Source organism: Phoxinus phoxinus (assembly GCF_949152265.1).
Source record: "Phoxinus phoxinus genome assembly, chromosome: 1".
NCBI lineage: Eukaryota > Metazoa > Chordata > Actinopteri > Cypriniformes > Leuciscidae > Phoxinus > Phoxinus phoxinus.
The window spans coordinates 19,679,698-19,697,871 of NC_136876.1; the positions used below are offsets into that span (position 1 = coordinate 19,679,698).

General features: G+C 37.0%; 2 protein-coding genes across 7 annotated transcripts; one reads left to right on the forward strand and one right to left on the reverse strand.

Moving 5' to 3' along the window:
- Positions 1-2,811: 2,811 nt before the first annotated feature.
- slc25a17 (solute carrier family 25 member 17) lies at positions 2,812-9,558 on the reverse strand. Of its 4 annotated transcripts, none has more exons than XM_079625833.1 (9): positions 9,345-9,558; positions 8,968-9,028; positions 8,797-8,863; positions 8,343-8,494; positions 7,498-7,614; positions 7,267-7,415; positions 4,410-4,505; positions 3,255-3,340; positions 2,812-3,103 (listed from the first exon to the last, which is right to left on the reverse strand). In XM_079625833.1, the coding sequence occupies exons 1-9, from the start codon at positions 9,417-9,419 to the stop codon at positions 2,953-2,955; spliced, it is 954 nt and encodes a 317-aa protein (XP_079481959.1). In that variant the 5' UTR covers positions 9,420-9,558; the 3' UTR covers positions 2,812-2,952. The 4 variants fall into 4 exon arrangements, with proteins under 4 accessions (XP_079481959.1, XP_079481960.1, XP_079481961.1 ...); XM_079625834.1 differs by having other exon boundaries at positions 8,968-9,023; positions 9,345-9,474; XM_079625835.1 differs by lacking the exon at positions 9,345-9,558 and adding an exon at positions 9,102-9,315.
- On the forward strand, positions 9,300-12,703 carry LOC307005549 (GTPase IMAP family member 7). Of its 3 annotated transcripts, none has more exons than XM_079625800.1 (4): positions 9,300-9,692; positions 10,896-11,019; positions 11,256-11,333; positions 11,661-12,703. In XM_079625800.1, exons 2-4 carry the CDS (start codon positions 10,917-10,919, stop codon positions 12,494-12,496), a joined length of 1,017 nt encoding a protein of 338 aa, XP_079481926.1. In that variant the 5' UTR covers positions 9,300-9,692; positions 10,896-10,916; the 3' UTR covers positions 12,497-12,703. The 3 variants fall into 3 exon arrangements, with proteins under 3 accessions (XP_079481926.1, XP_079481927.1, XP_079481925.1); XM_079625801.1 differs by having other exon boundaries at positions 9,325-9,692; positions 10,911-11,019; positions 11,661-12,697; XM_079625799.1 differs by lacking the exon at positions 9,300-9,692 and adding an exon at positions 10,471-10,585.
- The last annotated feature ends 5,471 nt before the right edge of the window (positions 12,704-18,174 follow it).

Genomic DNA, 18,174 nt, shown 5'->3' on the forward strand with positions numbered 1-18,174 from the left:
GAACTTGGATACCACATTCACATACACATGGTATGATCATACCATAAATGTCAAAATAAACGATTTGGTATTGTTTGTATTATTTACCATGGTAGCTTGTCCAAAAACAAAACATAAGGCAAAACCATAGTACTTTTGGAACAAAGGCAAAAGAACACACTTTAAATAACACGTTCTAGGAGCTGTCATTACATGCAAACTCACCTAACGACAGATGCATTCAATAAAATAATAAAGACACCATTTATTGATGCACGTTACATAAGAGTCCCACCTTCACAGCATCAGGACCACAAGCACCCTCCTATGCCCACTGTGGTCAAGGTGACCTGGATCCCTTATAATCTTCAGTCATACGCAGGACAACCCAAAACAGATGCTGTCTCACCCAGCAAACATATGGCACAGTATCCTGACAAGCAAACTTGCTGCTTGCTGTTCCCAACACCACAATGCAACTTCCAGCAAGCTCATGATGCAATATTAAACACCCTGAAACTGAAAGTATTGGAACAAAAGACTGCGCCTGCACAGCGGTAGCGCGTCAAACCAAGGCATAAGTTTAATGGTTGTCTTACTTTACAATGGTTGATGCATCTCATCATCTGTTGGCATTCCACTGGTGTGGACTTCACTAATCGTTTCCGATATCCAGCAAACTTCAACCGGAACCCCGCCCATTTTTATGATCCATCCAATAGTTGGCGAGTACTTAGAAGACTGCCATCGCAAATAACCAATAGGCTAATTTAAATGACTTCCGCGACAGGGACTAACCAGAGCCATATCTGTAACAAACGAGGTCGACTGTGTTGAATGATGACCTACTAAACCAATCACATCACTGTTTATTGTTCTCGGTGGAATCAGCGGGCCAATCGGAATGCTCACCGGTGTAGGGTGGGCGCTCAGAGTTGAGATTTTACCATGGTAAAATGAAAGTTAGCTTGTACGCTATTTACAAAATAAAATAAAAAAAATGTATATGTGAAATACTATATACTTTAAAAGTGTACAAATATGTCAAATAACATAAAAAGATTTGGGAAGATTTTTTTGTGGACCACAATGGAAGATTCGGCTTTGTCTGTTAGTTTCCACAATAATGAAAATGAAATACAAATATTTTTACAATTAAAATATTTTAAATATATATATGAATTAATTAGTCATTAACATGGGGACTTGGAAAACTTCTCTAAAAGTCTGGGAATTTTGAGTTGAAGAACAGCCCAAAAAGGGCGATCTTACTGCCTCCTGGAGGCCAATTTACGCAATTATCTGTTTGTCCGACCTTGTCAATATTGAGGTTTCCCTTGAAAGCAAAACAGTGTATACGAGTCCAGTTTGTACATTATCATTGATCAATTATTTTATTGTATAAAAAAATAAAATTATAAAATGTAAGTAGTCATCAATGAATACAATATCCTAAAGTTTTTATAGTTTGAATCATCTGACTAGGTTTGCGATTATTAATATATAAATCAATGTTAATAATCATTCTGACATTCAAGGAAAAAAAACATCCACATTTTACATTCATAAACATCTGTAACACAGTATGCTGACGATTCCACTTACATTTCAGTAAAGTGTGGACATCAGCACTGAGAGACTTTTGAAATGCTTTTACTGTCCAAATGCATTTTAATCTCAGTATGGATTCCCATGAGTCTGTCAATAAAGCATGCACATAAGCCTCTGTGTCTTGCAGTTTCTGTGTGCAAGTGCAACATTCAGAGTTCAGATGTGGTGATTCTGACTCACTAACTGGTTATTCCAGTCCCTTATCAAGAAAGATAAAAATAAGATATTTTAAAGTTTAGGCTGTAGACTTTTTAGGTTAAAGGTCTGTTACAGCCTCAGTGGCTTGGGGTTGTCAAGTAAAATCAAGTGCCACTTAAACAGAACCAGAAAAACCAGCCTGGGCTGCGTTTCCCACAAGCATCGTAAGCCTAAGTGTATCATATTAGAGACTATTGGTGGCAATTGTTCTACGATCAATTTAGACTTTTACGATGCTTTCGGGTCATATAGATGCTTTCTATATGGTATATCAATGCAGGAGGGCTGATCTGAGATCAGGGTCCATTGCATTCATTACTTCAGTGGGGTGTAATTATGCATATATCCTATGTTCATTTGTATCAGTCAAAAGTTTGGACACACTCATTACTATTTGCCTAATTTCTCAACAAAAGTCATTAAAATACAAAATAACAGTAAAGAAAGAATTACGTAAAAAAATAAAAATAATAATTCACAAAAAAAAAAGACCTATATTTTAGCTTCTTTAAAGTGTCCACACTCCATTTCTGGTTTATATTTTAAACCTGGTCATAGTTTTAATTTAGTATTTATATTATTCTTAAAGCAACTTTTCCATTTTCATTTAAGCGATTCAAGTTAAGGATTTTATCCCATATCAATATATAATTTTATTTCAGCTTTATTTCAATTACCGAAAATGACAATAACTAAATTGTTCGCTCTCATGACAAATTGCTTGTGATGTTCCTTATTTCGAAGTTTCTTCAGGTTAAAAGTGTCTGCTAAATGAATAAACGTCTAAATCACAGCTCTGGACATTCTCACAAACAGTGAGGTGCATCATGGGATACTGTATTGACGGAGTTTCCATTTATGCTTATCACTTATCATGCTTATGGTTGAATTTCCTTTCGCTATTCAGTCCAACTCAACCATTTAAAAAAAGAGTTTTGTAGAGCTATTCATATGTAGGCAAAATGCACATTTGCCAACAGAGTTTATATCAAGCATGTAAGCATAAGCCTATCAATTTAAAAAAAATCACGATAAAACAAACCGAGTCAAGTGTGTTTAAACTTTTGACCGGTACTGTATATTTCATCGATTTATAAAACACACATCATTTGACCACTGCTCAACACACGAGTACTCATGTCAGCGCAAGAAGTTCCCATGACATCAGTGGGACGTCACTGTGCGTTTGACCCCCATGACCCTGAAGGTGGTGCTGGCAATCTTCTCGTACAGCAAGAACATCAGTGCGGCAGTGAGGACCGTCTGAAGCAGCTTCGCCTCCAGGCCTTTAAACAATCCCAGCATGCCCCACTTCCTGCAGTAAAACAATCAACAAACATGTCAGTTTGACAGGAGGAGTTCAGATGTCATAAGATAATAACCTGTGTGAGTGAGCTCAGCTACTAAAAATGAACTGGGGAGTGGAATACGTGTGTGTTTGAGAGTTTGAGTGTGTGTTATCGCACCGGACTCGATTGATGAGCAGATACATGACAGATCTCAGGCTATTCAGGAGTTTGGACTGATCTGCAGGCCTGCCATGCTGTCCGAACTGAACACAGAGGAACAGGACAGATTAAATAGACATATTACCAGTACACAAACTAAATAAAACTTTAGAAGAGGTGTGGATTCCTAATGTCTAACAGTGGTTCTGAACTGGTGGGCCGCAGGTCTGTTCTGATAGGACAGCAGAGAAAAATAATGCTAAATGATTATAAGCTAATTAAACTAACCATATAACCGTCGATAGTTAAGAGAGCTAAAAAGGAAATAGAGAAAATGCTTCCCTCAACTATCTTTTGTTGTTGACATCAGTGGTCACGTCCAATCAAACTGTACAGTATTTTGGTATGTATATATATATATATATGTCACATGATCCTTCAGAAATCATTATAATATGATGATTTGCTGCTCTAGAAACATTTATTATTATTATCAATGTTGAAAACAGTTGTGGTAATTAATATTTTTGGTTTAAAACGTGATTTTTTGGTGAATAGAAATTTTGGTAACACGGTTTCATTAGTTAACATTACTTAACTACATGAACTAAAAATGAACTGCACATCTACAGCAATTATCAATCTTCGTTAATGTTATTTTCAACATTTACTAATACATTATTAAAATTAAAAGTTGTATTTGTTAACATTAGTAAATGCACTGTGAACTAACATGAACAAACAATGAACAGCTTGATTTTTAATAACTAACATTAACAAAGATGAACAAATACAGTAAGAAATGTATTGCTCATTGTTAGTTCATGTTACTTAATACATTAACTACTGTTAAAAAAGTAAACCTTATAGTAAAGTGATACAGAAATTTCTTAAGAACAGCTATTTTTTTGTAACAATATAAAATCAATTTAATACATCATTGCTGAATAAAACTATTAAAATGGATTTGTCATATGGACTACATCCCTGTGACCCTAAATAAGAGGAAATAGGAGAAATAGGAGAAATTTTGGAGGATGGATATCTTTCAAAAAATAAAATTTCTTATTTTTAAAAAGTATAAATTAATTTCAAAATGTCTTACTTAGTGACCCCAAACCTTTGAATGTATATGAGACCTGCTTGGGTAAATATAATCCAAATGTATCTTACCCGTAGAACAGACTGAACTGTCTGTAGTGGGTAGGTTATGGTGGTCGCTATGGCTTTAGCAATGGCTCCAATAAGAAACACCTCCACCGAGGACAGCTATAAACAATCAGACAGAATCATAGTGAAACATATCAATTAAAGGCATAGTTCACCCTAAAATGAAAATCAATCATTTCAATCACAATTTAACACATTTCAAACCCATTTACAGGCACCCTATCAACACAGAGGAAACAGCACGTTTAAAGGGTTAGTTCACCCAACTAACCAACAATGATAATTCTGTCAGTAATTACTCACCCTCATGTTGTTCCAACCCCGTAAGACTTTCGTTCATCTTCGGAACACGAATTAAGATATTTTGATGAAATCTGAGAGCTGGCCCACTCCTCCTGCTATGTAGGCAATTTGCATCTGCCGGTCCAGGGGTCTCATTTATAAAACTGTGCGTAGGATCCTTACTAAAAGTGTACGTGCGCCCGAAAGCCCAAAATGGCGTCCGCAAAAAAATATTCAGACTTATAAAACCTTGCGTACGCCAAAAACTGCGCAGGATTCACTTTATAAATCCCAGTCAGTGGAAGATTGTGCGCACATGCGTCTCCTCCCCGAAATAACCATATATGGACCTTACAACGCCTACTATGCATATCCTCATCTGCATATCATTTGCATATGATTATTCATCCACGTGATAACATGTTTAACGGTACAAGACATTGGGAAAATATGAATTACGGATGTGCCTTCACATTACATTAATAAAAAACATTTAGTAGCCTATCCTTGCCTTGTTTTTGAATAAATAAATAAAATAGTGTAAAATACATTTCAGAGAAAGTTTTTCTCAATCTTTTCCACTGACCAAATAGTATTTTTAATTGATTTATATTTTTAATGGAAACAGATCGACCTTGTTGTGCATTATATTTGCACAATCTGCTATTATCATATAGGCAGCAATTATCTCTGTAGTTAAAACATTAAAACACAGCATGCCAAAGGAAAAGTGTTCAAAAGCATTGCATCCACGACAAATATTTATAGGCTATTTATATATATATAGGCTATTTTAACTTTTCAGTAAATTTCATGTAGCTAGTCTAAGTGTTTAACTCCATTAATGAGAATGTCATATTTAATCTAAATGTAATATGACATAGTTTAGTAATCAGAAGTAAAACATAGTTTAAATCATTATTTTATTTAAACTGTTATTGTGAACATGCACTGCAGCCTATTTATGATTAGGACTCATAATGAAGATTTACAGTTTTACTTCATCATGCCGTTAGATATGCGTAAACGGCCCAACGCGCTCACTGGCGGGGACATTTAAGGTGTGGATATTTGCTTCAAGCGATAGGCTTGGTGAGTGAAATTATATTTGAATTATATTTTTGTATATGTATAATTTTATTTCGATTTTCTGTCTAAAAGTGACCAAAAAGACATTTAACTCCAGCTCACCATCAGTGTCGCCAATTCCCTTTGTCTCCAGAATCTGCGTACGCAGTGCTCAAAGTTTGCTTAAAGGAGCGCACATTCTCCCGTCAAGTTAGTTTTTTATAGATCACAACCTTTGCGTGGGAACTGGCGTACGTACGTTTCCAGCCCCGTTTTGTGCGTACGCACGCTTTATAAATGAGACCCCAGAAAAGTTAGTAAAGACATTGTAAGGTTGGAAATAATCCAAGATTATTTTTTTACAACATTGTTAAAATAGTCCAAGTGACTACAGTGGCTCAACCTTAAGTTTATCAAGCGACGAGAATACTTCTTGTGCGCAAAACAAACAAACAAAAAGAACGACTTTATTCAACTATTCATTTTCTTCTGTGTGGGCCTCTGATGTGTTCACGAGAGCGCCACGACGTTCACGATCATTTGATGGGAAAGTGTGAAAGGTAAGCCATTCATTTTGCAGCATTGGTAAGACACTTTTCGTTTTCTCGTTGGTTTCTCACGATTTGGACATCCAGGAAATGCAACTTTAGAACCATTTTAAAACACTACATCGAGACCCATCTGCGTCATCTTCTCAGTTCTCGCGCCTGCGTCATGGCGCTCTCGTGAACTCACTCAGAGGCCCACACAGAAGAAAATTAACAGTTGAATAAAGTCATTATTTTTGTTTGTTTTTTGCGCGCAAAAAATATTCTCGTCACTTGATAAACTGAAGGTTGAGCCACTGTAGTCACTTGGACTATTTTAAAGATGTCTACTAACTTTTCTGAACCGGCAGATGCATGCAGTCTATGAAGGAGTGAGCCGGCTCTCAGATTTCATCAAAAATATTTTAATTCGTGTTCCGAAGATAAACGAAAGTCTTACGGGGGTTGGAACAACATGAAGGTGAGTAATCACTGACAGAATTTTAATTTTTGGGTGAACTAACCCGTTCAATTTAAACCCAAAAGCCTGATTTGAATTTAAACTTTAATGGACCTTCAATGGAAACTAAATGTTCTGTGACATCATGCGTGTTTGCATAATCATATTACCACATCACTATGGTATCAATACACTATCTGTGGAGTGGTTTACTCATCCTCGACAGATGCTCGCTCATGAGAGCTGATCTGAATGGGCAGATCCCCTCTAACATTTCTAATCATCATCTGCACACTCTATAATATCAGAAATGCCACGTTACTGTTTCCCAGGCAACAGAGATCGATTGAATAGACTCATCTGTTTATCATGCGTTGTCATAATCAAATCTGCTGAGAAAAACCTCTAAATGCAGATCATCCATTACTGCACTGTCCTTGATATTGTAAAAGTTTCAGACTATGAACTTTAGAACATTATAAAAGAAGTCCCCAGAAGACTGTTTTTGTGTCAGTAGTCTAACCTCTCTGTTCACGCCCCTCAGGAGATGCCTTTTCAGACCCTCGTAGATCATGAACTGCACAGCTGGATTGAGCACCAGCAGCAGGGAGGGAAACGTCCCGTTCCATAACGCTCCCACTCCTTCCTGCTGCATGATCTGTGCGAACGCATCTGAAGAGAGACAGGTCAACTAATGATTTCACACATTTAAATTAAAGGGAATGAAATGAGTATCATGTCTGATATATTTTACCCATAATTCCTCTGTAGTGTGTGGGCTGTATGTCCTCATTTCTGAATTTCGCGCCCTGCAGTTTCAGTCTGGTATTGACTACCCAGAGTGGAGTGGTCACAAGAACATTCACTACACCTAAAGGCAGACAGTTAGCTTTATTTTAGTCCTAGCACAAGCTACAGTACACGCATATAGTAGAAGATGAGGAAACATGAAAAATAATATATATTAATACCATTGCCAAAAATAATTTTAAGATATACACTACTGGCCTAACGTTTGGAATAAATCCGATAATACATTTTGAAAAAAGTCTCTTACGCTCACCAACACAGCATTTATTTGATCAAAAATACAATAAAAACAGTAATATTTTGAAATATTATTGCAAGTTAAAAGAACTGTTTTCTAATTTAATATATTTTAAAATATAATTTATTCCTGTGATGGTAAAGATGAATTCTCAGCATCATTACTCCAGTCTTCAGTGTCACATGATCCTTCAGAAATCATTGTAATGTGATCATTTGGTTTTCAAGAAACATTGTTGAACAACGGTTGAAAACAGTTGTGCTTAATATTTTTGTGGAAACCATGATAAACTACCACTACTTTTATTTATTAAGGATGCATTAAATTGATTAAAAGTGACATGTTATAAATGGTTTCTATTTAAAATAAATGCTGTTCTTTGTATTAAATATGAAATAAAATATATTCAAACAAAAGTTTGAATATAATCATTAAAATAACATCAAACATTTATTCATTTTAAATGATGATAATATTACATAATATTATTATTATGATCAAATATCATGTGGCAGTTGTGGCACATAGAGTACATATTCAAATAAGCAAACCTGCAGCAATGCCAATGACGAGGTCTCGCCCTGGCGTTGACCTCTGACCTTGCAGCCAGGTGGCCTTTAGACTATGGAAACAATAGAAGTAGACGAAGTTTGAGCAACAGAGGCTGCAGATTACAGGAAACCAGCCTCTATATGGAGCTAACCTGGAGGAGAGAGAGAGAGAGAGAGAGAGAGAGAGAGAGAGAGAGAGAGAGAGAGAGAGAGAGAGAGAGAGAGAGAGAGAGAGAGAGAGAGAGAGAGAGAGAGAGAGAGAGAGAGAGAGAGAGAGAGAGAGAGAGAGAGAGAGAGAGAGAGAGAGAGAGAGAGAGAGAGATAGTAAAAAAAAATAGACTGATTATTGGTTATGCTTGCATCCTGAAATAAGATGAAAAAGACCTTCAGGCTTAGATGATGCCACAAATGATCATGACACATGCATTGATTTAATGCATGTGAAATAACTTACAGACCCTCTTCCTTGATGATCTCTGACAGAATGGCTGGAGTAGATTTGGCTTTCCGCTTTTCATCAACTGCAAAGAAACAGAAAGAAATGTGGTCACATATTTTAAAACATAGAAAACAGAACATAAAGGGGCAAAAAGGGAATCAAAACTCAATGAGTTTCACTGTTTACCTTGCAGCCGAAGCCGAGCTGTGTCAAGAGGAAAGAAAACAGTCATTGCTGTAACACTGCCCTGCAAACAAATGACTCATTAAAAAGATGATATATATAAGTGCAAATTTAACATAATAGATTTGTGGTCTCACATTTAATATGCTAACTTTAAAGGTTCAAAGCAATCAAAATCCACATTTTATGAAGACTTGTTGATTTATTTATTTTTCCTTAAATAGTTTTTAATGCTGTCATGCAGCAGGTGGAGGTCAGAAAAGCAGATCAAAATGTGTGATAGCTGCACATGTGTCACTCATCATTCAAAAAGCCGTAAACGAGATCATATAAAACCCCTACAGATCATGTGACGTGATCGTGTAAAGCTGAGTTTTTACCATCGCACCGGCGACTGCATGCACGAGACTCTCGTATGAAAAAACATCCAGGAGTTTCAGTTCTTTAGATCCCATCCTCGTAAACTGGAAGATGCAACTGCAAAATGACTTTATTTTATTCTAATTTATTTAGATTACAAACAAATGATATGGTTTCTGAGTTCGGGAATGATACACAGCTCCAGGAGAGTCAACGTCAAGCTGATGAACTTCCGGGTCCGTTTGAGCCAATGAAAAGGCTTGTAGAAATTTCCTCAACGATGATTGGACAAAAGTTGTTCTTGACCTCGCGTTGTGTAGCCAATCAGAAACGTAAACCCCTCCCACAGGTTTTAATAAACGGGAACTGTAAGTGATTTTTTTCCTAATTATTATGCTGAATAATAACTTTCTAGGGGAAATATGACAAATAACTTTCTCAGATATGATTAAATAGGTTTTCTTTTTCAAATCTGTCTAAAACAGTCATATGCAAAATACTCATATTGACCTTCTATATTGCAATATTTGTTATGAAGTTAATTTTAAAGCAGCTGACAATATATTTCTGAAGGATCATGTGACAATGAAGACTGGAGTAATGACTAATTAAAATCCAGCTTTGTATCACAGAACAAAATTATATATTAAATATATTAATTGAAAACCCCTATTTTAAATTGTTATAAAATTTCACAATATTTACATTTAATATTTAATATTAGTTTTTTTCTGTATTTTTTTATCAAATAAATACTAGCTTAAAGAGCACGAGAGACTTCTTTTAAAAAACAGAAGAATAGATAGATAGATAAAGATATTTGATATTTTGAAATGCAGCCATACAGCTCATAATACAGTGAAGACTTTGTGACTTTGCACTTTGCACACAGGTGCAGGTGTGTGCTCAGATGTTGTCAGTTTAATCTACTCTGTTACTCAGGTTGAAATCTAGCTTCCCCTCTCAAGGCTGGAGGAGAATTTTTCATTGAAACAAAAAAAAGTGCTTGCCAAACACTCTCTATATTCCTGACTAACATGTTAAACGAGTCCTCCTCATGCCTTAGAAACGCTTGTTGAGTGAAGTGATTGCATCCTTTAACAAGACCAGCCCTCTAACTAAAGTTGATACCTGTGTGGAATATTTTACATATCTTCCACAACAAACTCAGCATATAAAACCTGCTAATTTTCTCGTCTCATGCTAATGTGTGGAGGTGCTGATCGGTGCATGTATTAAATACTCAACTTTACCATCTGTGGTAAGTCGCTGACTCGTTTCTTTGATGTTATACTATGATGATCCAGAATAAACTTTTTTTTTTAAATAAAAATAACTGATCAGATACTTTTTTCTAGTTTTAAGCATACAGTAAATCTAAGGAAATTTAGTGAGGTTTATGCTTAAAACAAGAAAAAGAAAAGATAACAAGATAAGAAAAATAAACCCTTTTTCTCTTAATATTGTATCTTAAAATTAATAATATTTTTTACTGAAAAACAGGACAAAAAATGAATAAGATAATGGTATTCTGCAGTATGATACTTGAAATTCTCTTCTTTTTACATCAGAAAATTACTCTTCAGCATAAGATGGACAGTAAGACGGCAGATGAAGATATAGACGAGTCTGAGGAAGATGGGATTGACTTTGAGGAAGATGAGAATGATTCATCGTTGGACTCATCAACGGGCTGTGAGTCACAGATTTAAACGTTTACAACATCTTATGACATCCCCAAAAGTCAAAATATTAAGCTATCGTAACAATTCCATACAATATTCCAACAGTCAATGACTATCAACTTAAAGATCAGGGAGATCAATGTCTATCATTTAAAAAAAGTGAAGATTACATAGAAAATGGTCTGTCAACACAAAATGTGTTTTTTGAGTGAGAACTTAAACAATAACACAGAATTATATTCACAGATGCGACATCTGAAAAACTGTATGAAAATGTGCAGAACGTAGAGGAAACCCGTTTAACTGCATCAACAAACTTACAAGGTAAGACATTTTGACAACCATATTTTCACATTTTAAACATTTGTTTATAACCAGTTGGAAAACAAAATGTAGTGTCAACCTGATGCCCTATGAAGTTTATTTTGATTAAAGATTATGATGGCTCATGAATTAAAAAATAAATAAATAAATAATGACATGCATGGATAAACCATTTATAATAAATGCTGCATTTTTCCCATAAAAAATATGTACATTTTGATTTCATGATGACTTAAAAATGATCTTGGAGAGACTATGAGGGTTAAGCAGTTAAATCAAACTCTTATATTGTATGATTGAAACCTTGGTATTTCACGATTTTGGCAGAGGAATTGCGCATCATGTTACTGGGGGCGACGGGGTCTGGAAAAAGCTCAACTGGAAACACCATCCTCAGGTGCAGTGCTTTTAAATCAGACATGCAACTGAGCAGAGTCACCCAGTTCTGTGAAAGAGCATCTGGAAACATCAGCGGCCAGCCCGTGGCCATAATCGACACGCCGGGACTGAACAGGATACACCACACAGAGAAGGAAGTGACCCGAGAGATCCTGAAGTCCACCTCTCTCTATACTCCAGGACCACATGTGTTTCTGCTGGTTATGCCTGTTGGGAACTTAAGTAATGATGACAAAAGCATGCATAAGCTGATTGAGAGCATGTTTGGGGAGAGCATCTGGAAGTACACCATCATTGTGTTCACTCACGGAGATCGTCTGGAGGGGAAGACGGCGAATGATGTTATCGCATACTCGGACAAGGAGCTACGCAGTTTCATCCATAAGTGCAGCGGTGGGTTTCTGTTTTTCAATAACAAGGACACGACAAACTATGAGCCGGTGACAGAACTCCTAAAAAAAGTCCAGACCCTCGTGGCCATCAATGGAAAGAGCTGCTACACAACGTCTTTCTACCCAGCCTCTGAGAGAAAGATCAAGAAGAAAATGGAGAAAGTTTTAGAGATGAGAAAAGACAAGATTGAACAGCAAGAGCGAGAGCTGATGATACACTGCAAAACTGAGCAGGAGGTGGAGAGAAAAAAGCAGGAACTCTGGAGAGCGGAAGAAAATAATGCAAGAAAAATGGCTGAGAATCCAGCCAAACAAAAAAAAATGTCAATGAAACTAGCCAAACGTTGCCCAGACCGAAAGTCTTCCATTTAGAAACTTGTCCAATTATTTGACAATGCTTGTGTTTTTTATATGGATATTTGTCCGGCTTGCACAGTAAGATAGAAATGGAGAGGGCAAATTATTATAATGTATTTTTTGTTTGACAGAGCAAAATTGTGTTTTTTTCTTTTAAACTTGCCCATATTCAAGTGTTGATTAAAAAAATGCATGAAGCTAGAATAAAACAAATTTTTTTATAAAGCAGAGGGTCAGTTCTTTCTTTTTATATATTGCATGTTCAGATATTCATACAACTAAATATTCTGGGGGTCATGAAATTTTTGTGAAAATGCAATCAAAAATGTTGGCGGTGGTTTGCAATAATAATAAAAAAGCTGGCAGGGAAAGAATTAATACCCTTAAAGGCGCACTATGCAACTTTATTTTGTTCAAAATTAACAACATTTAAATAATAAAGTAAGTAGCTTAATACATTTTAACAGGTATAATTAGGCATTAAAACGACTGAAGGAAAATATTGCTCAATAAATTAAACCAATGAATATATGATATATATTCTTTTGGTTTCTCTACCTAATATATTAAAAAATGACTAATGCGATGAAAATACAGGTGTCAGTATCGGCGAGTAGGCTACCAAAAATGAAAGTATCGGTATCTGTATAGGGTTCTTGTCTCATTTTTAAAGAATCCTTCATGCCAAAAAGGTTCTATATAAGGAGAAATGTATTAAATGACGGCATCAGTGTTGGGAAAAGTTACTTTTAAAAGTAATACATTACAATATTTCATTACTCCCTTGAAAAATATCTAATTGCATTATTTAGTTACTTGTTATGGAATGTGATATGTTACTTTTCTCATCTGGTCTGGTCTGGGCTTGTTGTTTATGTTGTTGTTTTTTAAAACATAGGTTCTGTTTTTGGCAAATGTAAAGGCCCTTTCACACCAAAAGTGAAAAAGCCTCAGGCTGAAGGAAATGCTGGATTACAGAAGAATAGAATGCAGGAGAAGAAAGTTCAACACACTTACTTAAAGGGATAGTTCACCTAAAACTTAAAATTAGCCCATGATTTACTCACCCTGAAGCAATCCTTGGTGTATATGACATTCTTCTTTTAGACGAATACAATCGTATTATATATATATATATATATATATATATATATATATATATATATATATATATATATATATATATAAAAAATGTCCTGGCTCTTCCAAGCGTTATAATGGGAGTCAATGGGCACTATTTTTTTCAAGTCCATCAAAGTGCATCCATCCATAGAAGTGCTCGAAACGGCTCTAGCGGGTTAATAAAGGCCTTCTGAAGTGAAGCTATGCATTTGTGTAAGAAAAATATCCATATTTAAAACTTTATCGACTAAAATAACCTAAAAGGCGGACGTACGCAAGTCGACTTACGCCAAAAGAGTAACCCTTGACAATGATGATGTATGACGCAGGAGTATAGCGTAAGCTTTTGCCTTTCGTGGTTCAAACAAACAGGCCTGGTCAACCGCGTTCATCATTATGTTGCGCATCAAGTTCAATGTTTACTCTTTTGTCGGCAAGACGAGGCGAGAGACGAGGACGAGGCGAGAAAAAAAAATATTGGTCCTGCTCCCACAACGCACTGTGATCTGGCCCTACACCAGCTTTGTGATCTTCTCTGCGGTGCCTGGCGATGGCGCCTCCGCTCCCTCACGAACGGCAGCTGCCCCTCCAGCACCCAGGCGGCCGGCAGCGAGTTAGTCCCCCCCCCCCCCCCCCCGGCAACTCACTGCAGCGCACCGTCTCGAGCGTCCATGGCAACGGACTCTGCTCAGCCAGGCTCGATGGCACCGCGGATTCCACAAAACGGTGAGGGCTCTTTGAAAGGGTTTCGGCACCAGTGTAATGCAGTTAGATGATCAAAGATGGTGTACACTTTAATGGTGTTAAATAAATCATAAACAAAACGAAAGTAAAGACAGCAGCCCCTCACGGACGACTGCTGTCACATATAATAAAACAAAACATAAAATAAAATAGTCCAGGCCTGGCCTCTCTCGCTCTTCACTGTCATCGCTCCTCCTTTTATGCTTCCGTTCCTCCGTGAGAGATACGAGACTGGTGCGCCGCCCAGGTGTCGCTTGATCATCATCATTCACGCCACTGGCTTTGCGTCATTCTCTCACGGCCCACGGCCTCGTCCTGCTCGCCTCGCCACATTATGTTATCACCATTGCGACTATGTGTATTTAAGACTATAAATGATCCGCCGCCCACCTGCAGCATCCTCACATATGTGATAAAGCCCAGTCGGGTCTCCTTCTTTATGTATACGGACGTGATGTTATTGACACAAAGACGGACGGCGGCAAGCTCGTATTTCCCACGGAAACCTACCAGTACCACTCAAATTAGAATACATTATTACAAGCTTACCGTTGTGAATCGGGCTAAGGTAAGGAGATAGTTTTGAACACTGGCTGGTTAAGTAGGCTCAATTATCTTTTAATTTTACATTTTTAACCAAAAAAAGTTATGGACTGCAGCTTAAAGTAACTTACGTTTTGTAATGCATTAGCCCCAACACTGGACTGCATAGGCCCACTTTTTATGTTTAATGGGTTATATCAATTAAAACTAAATTTATTAACTAATTCTATAAAAAGAATGCCTAAAATTTGCATATATGAAGTGCGTGACAGAAGGTTCCATGACTTTTCTTCTTTGAGTGTTCTGATTTGAATTTACCTTGAGTTAGGGAATGAAAAACACATTTGTAAAAATAGCAACAGATGGCATCCAGAGATAACACCGTTTGAAGGGTTTTGTTGTTGTTGAATAGTTGAGCTATCAGCTGGTGTTATCTCAGTATGCACTTCCTGACAACAAATCACACATCAAATCCTGACACACCCGAAGACGAAACACTTAACATGTTTATAATGTTTTGCATTTAACTTGTGTGTAAAAATAAAAAACTGCACAAGTCATCTTAAATTAGAATTTTTACCCAAGCAGGAAAATATTTTTGAGCAAAATTGATCGTCACAAAGAGAAACTAAATGCAGTAGATGAGCAAATTAATACTCTTGGCTGCTTCCACAATATTTTTGAAGTCGGTTGACAAATATTTCATTTATGTATTTTTTCGTTTTTGTAATTTAAACGGAAATTAAAGTCGTCATCAACTTCATTCTTAATTTAAAAAGCTCATTCCAATCACGTTAGCTCAGCATACCTGAGAAATGTGTCAGATAGCAAACGGAAGAGTCTGACTGGATGAAATGTTTGAGTAAATCTCAGTACGATCAGCCCTTCCATTTTACTCATGTCTCCATGCTTGAAACTATACTGAAATGTTTTGCGTATCTGAAAGATGTTTAGTGCCATTTCTTAACATAAATGCCTGTTAGAAGACAGATAAAAGACCTCTAATTCGTTTTGTGCAACCCTTAAAGACACAGGTTAAAGAGAAGGAAGTCCGATTCAAGCACTTTACACTGTCTGTGGATCCAGAATCATAAACATCAGCTCTGACCATTGTGAGTATTTTCTTGAATATATCTGTTAAATAATATTAGAAAGAAATAAAGAGACTAAACTGTTAAAATAGGGAAGTGAGTCTCAAATATTGAGGGAACATATTTCATTCATGAAGTTGCTTTCCATTAAACAGAGCGATGGCTTCAGATGAGAAGCTGTGGGACAGTCCATGCTTTAATATCCTCCAGACATGCTAAAAGCGCTGTAATTGAACAGGTGTCATGTCGCTTTAAGGGTACATAAATCTGGCAGTCGTCTGCATAACAATGGAAAGAGATACCATGTTTTCTAAGAATAGACCCAAAAGGAAGCAGATACAATGAAAAAAGCAAGGGACCTAAAATTGAACCCTGGGGAACGCCACATGACAGCGGAGCAGTCAAACTCAGCCATTTTAACATGAAATGTTCTGTCAGACAGGTAGGATCTAAACCACTCCAGGACAGTGCCACAGAGGCCTACTTGGTGCTGTAACCTTGAGATTAGAATGCTGTGGTCTACAGTATCAAAGGCAGCGGTAAGGTCCAACAGGACCAGGATTACGTTATAGCTGGAGTCGCATGCCAATAGGATGTCATTGCAGACCTTCAACAGTGCTGACTCCGTGCTGTGTAGGGATTTAAATCCAGATTGAAAGATCTCTAATAAACCCTGCTCATCAAGAACAGACTTTAGTTGTAAATACACAATTTTCTCCAAGATTTTAGATACAAATGGGAGCTTGGATATTGGCCTAAAATTATTCAGCACAGTAGGATCTAAACCAGGTTTCTTTATCAGGGGTGTCACTACAGCATGCTTAAAGTCTGCAGGAACCACACCGGATGACAGGCTACCATTTACAATAGCAAGTACCCAGTACCAAATAGTGAGAAAAACTTCTCTAAACAACTGTGGTGGGAGAGCATCACAGGGAGAGCCAGAAGGCTTAATATGAGTAACCACATCCTTCAAGTGTGATAGCGTCACAGGCTCAAATTGATTAAAAGCTATTATCACTCCCTCACAAACTACATTTCCCATAACTCACTGCCCGGTGAGTTATTGCAGTGCAATACCTCAAATATGCACTAATATACACAAATCAACTGCAAGTGCAGTGAAAGAGACAAACTATACTAAGCAGAATTTTTTTTTCTTTATATTAATTGTATGATTTTTTCAATAAATATAACAACAGTATTTATGATTTGCTAACTGAAATGTATTATTTTAAAGCAGTAATGTAAACATCAGCAGAATTTAGAAGATACAAACAGTTGAGGTACTTTTTTGAAACATTAATAACATCAAAAAAACATTTTGAAACTCACATAAAAGTGTGCTTGCTCTTTTACTTTGAATACAAGCTACTTTTACTTGTACTTGTATTTTGCTACAGTCAGCTCCCAACGCAATGTCATTTGTACGTGCAAATTCAAAATGTTTAATCTGGATCCGTCAACGGTACCCATTTTTTAAAACTTATAATAAACTGGCAAATGATCTATCCCGAAATGATGCCGTTCGACAGAACAAGTCTATTTTCAGAATACATTACAATCTCTAAAATAGACGATGACAACTCACACAGCAACATTAAGAGTTGCACTTCTTTACCGAAACGAACACATCCTTCAGAGGCTGCGAAGCGAAAGGATAAAATCGTTTCGCAGCCCCTGAAGGATGTGTTCGTTTCGGTGCCAGTCAGCTGCAAAAAAAAGTTGCATTTTTGTACCCTATCTTGTCATACATTTAGAAGGTGGAACCCGCTTTGAAACGGTGACATTAATTGATTTCATCTCAGGTGAGTGACAATTCATCTATATCCAATGGACAAAGACCCTAGTATTTTGCTGCCCATCTTAATTGGTGGAATAGTGTATAGGGGGATGTTACAGTTATGGAGGCTCTGCCTCAAAGCTAGAGGCCCTATAGGCAATTGTCTACTCTGCCTATAGGTAGCGCCAGCCTTGAGTGGACGATAAGTGTTTAGGAAATCACAACCTGATTATCAGGTTCCTCAAGAGGCACCAGGACGTTAAGTCCTCCAAGGAAAAGACGTTGCTGCTGCCTTAGCATCCTGTAGCGACTGGCTCCTCACTGATGCTAGCAGCCTTGACGGCCCTCCTGACCGTGCTCACTTACATCAAGAGGGTTGGGAACCTGCAGGTGTTCTCTGTCGGCCGGCA

Bases quoted from the DNA above. Each gene is read 5' to 3' on its own strand.
- slc25a17 (XM_079625833.1), bottom strand. From the start codon at position 9,419: ATGGGATCTAAAGAACTGAAACTCCTGGATGTTTTTTCATACGAGAGT. The intron at 7,416-7,497 runs GTAAAATATATC...GTCTCTCTTCAG, and splicing joins ACACTACAGAGGAATTATGG to ATGCGTTCGCACAGATCATG. The intron at 3,104-3,254 runs GTGCGATAACAC...GTTTTACTGCAG, and splicing joins CTGCTCATCAATCGAGTCCG to GAAGTGGGGCATGCTGGGAT.
- LOC307005549 (XM_079625800.1), top strand. From the start codon at position 10,917: ATGGACAGTAAGACGGCAGATGAAGATATAGACGAGTCTGAGGAAGAT. The intron at 11,020-11,255 runs GTGAGTCACAGA...TTATATTCACAG, and splicing joins GTTGGACTCATCAACGGGCT to ATGCGACATCTGAAAAACTG. The intron at 11,334-11,660 runs GTAAGACATTTT...CGATTTTGGCAG, and splicing joins TGCATCAACAAACTTACAAG to AGGAATTGCGCATCATGTTA.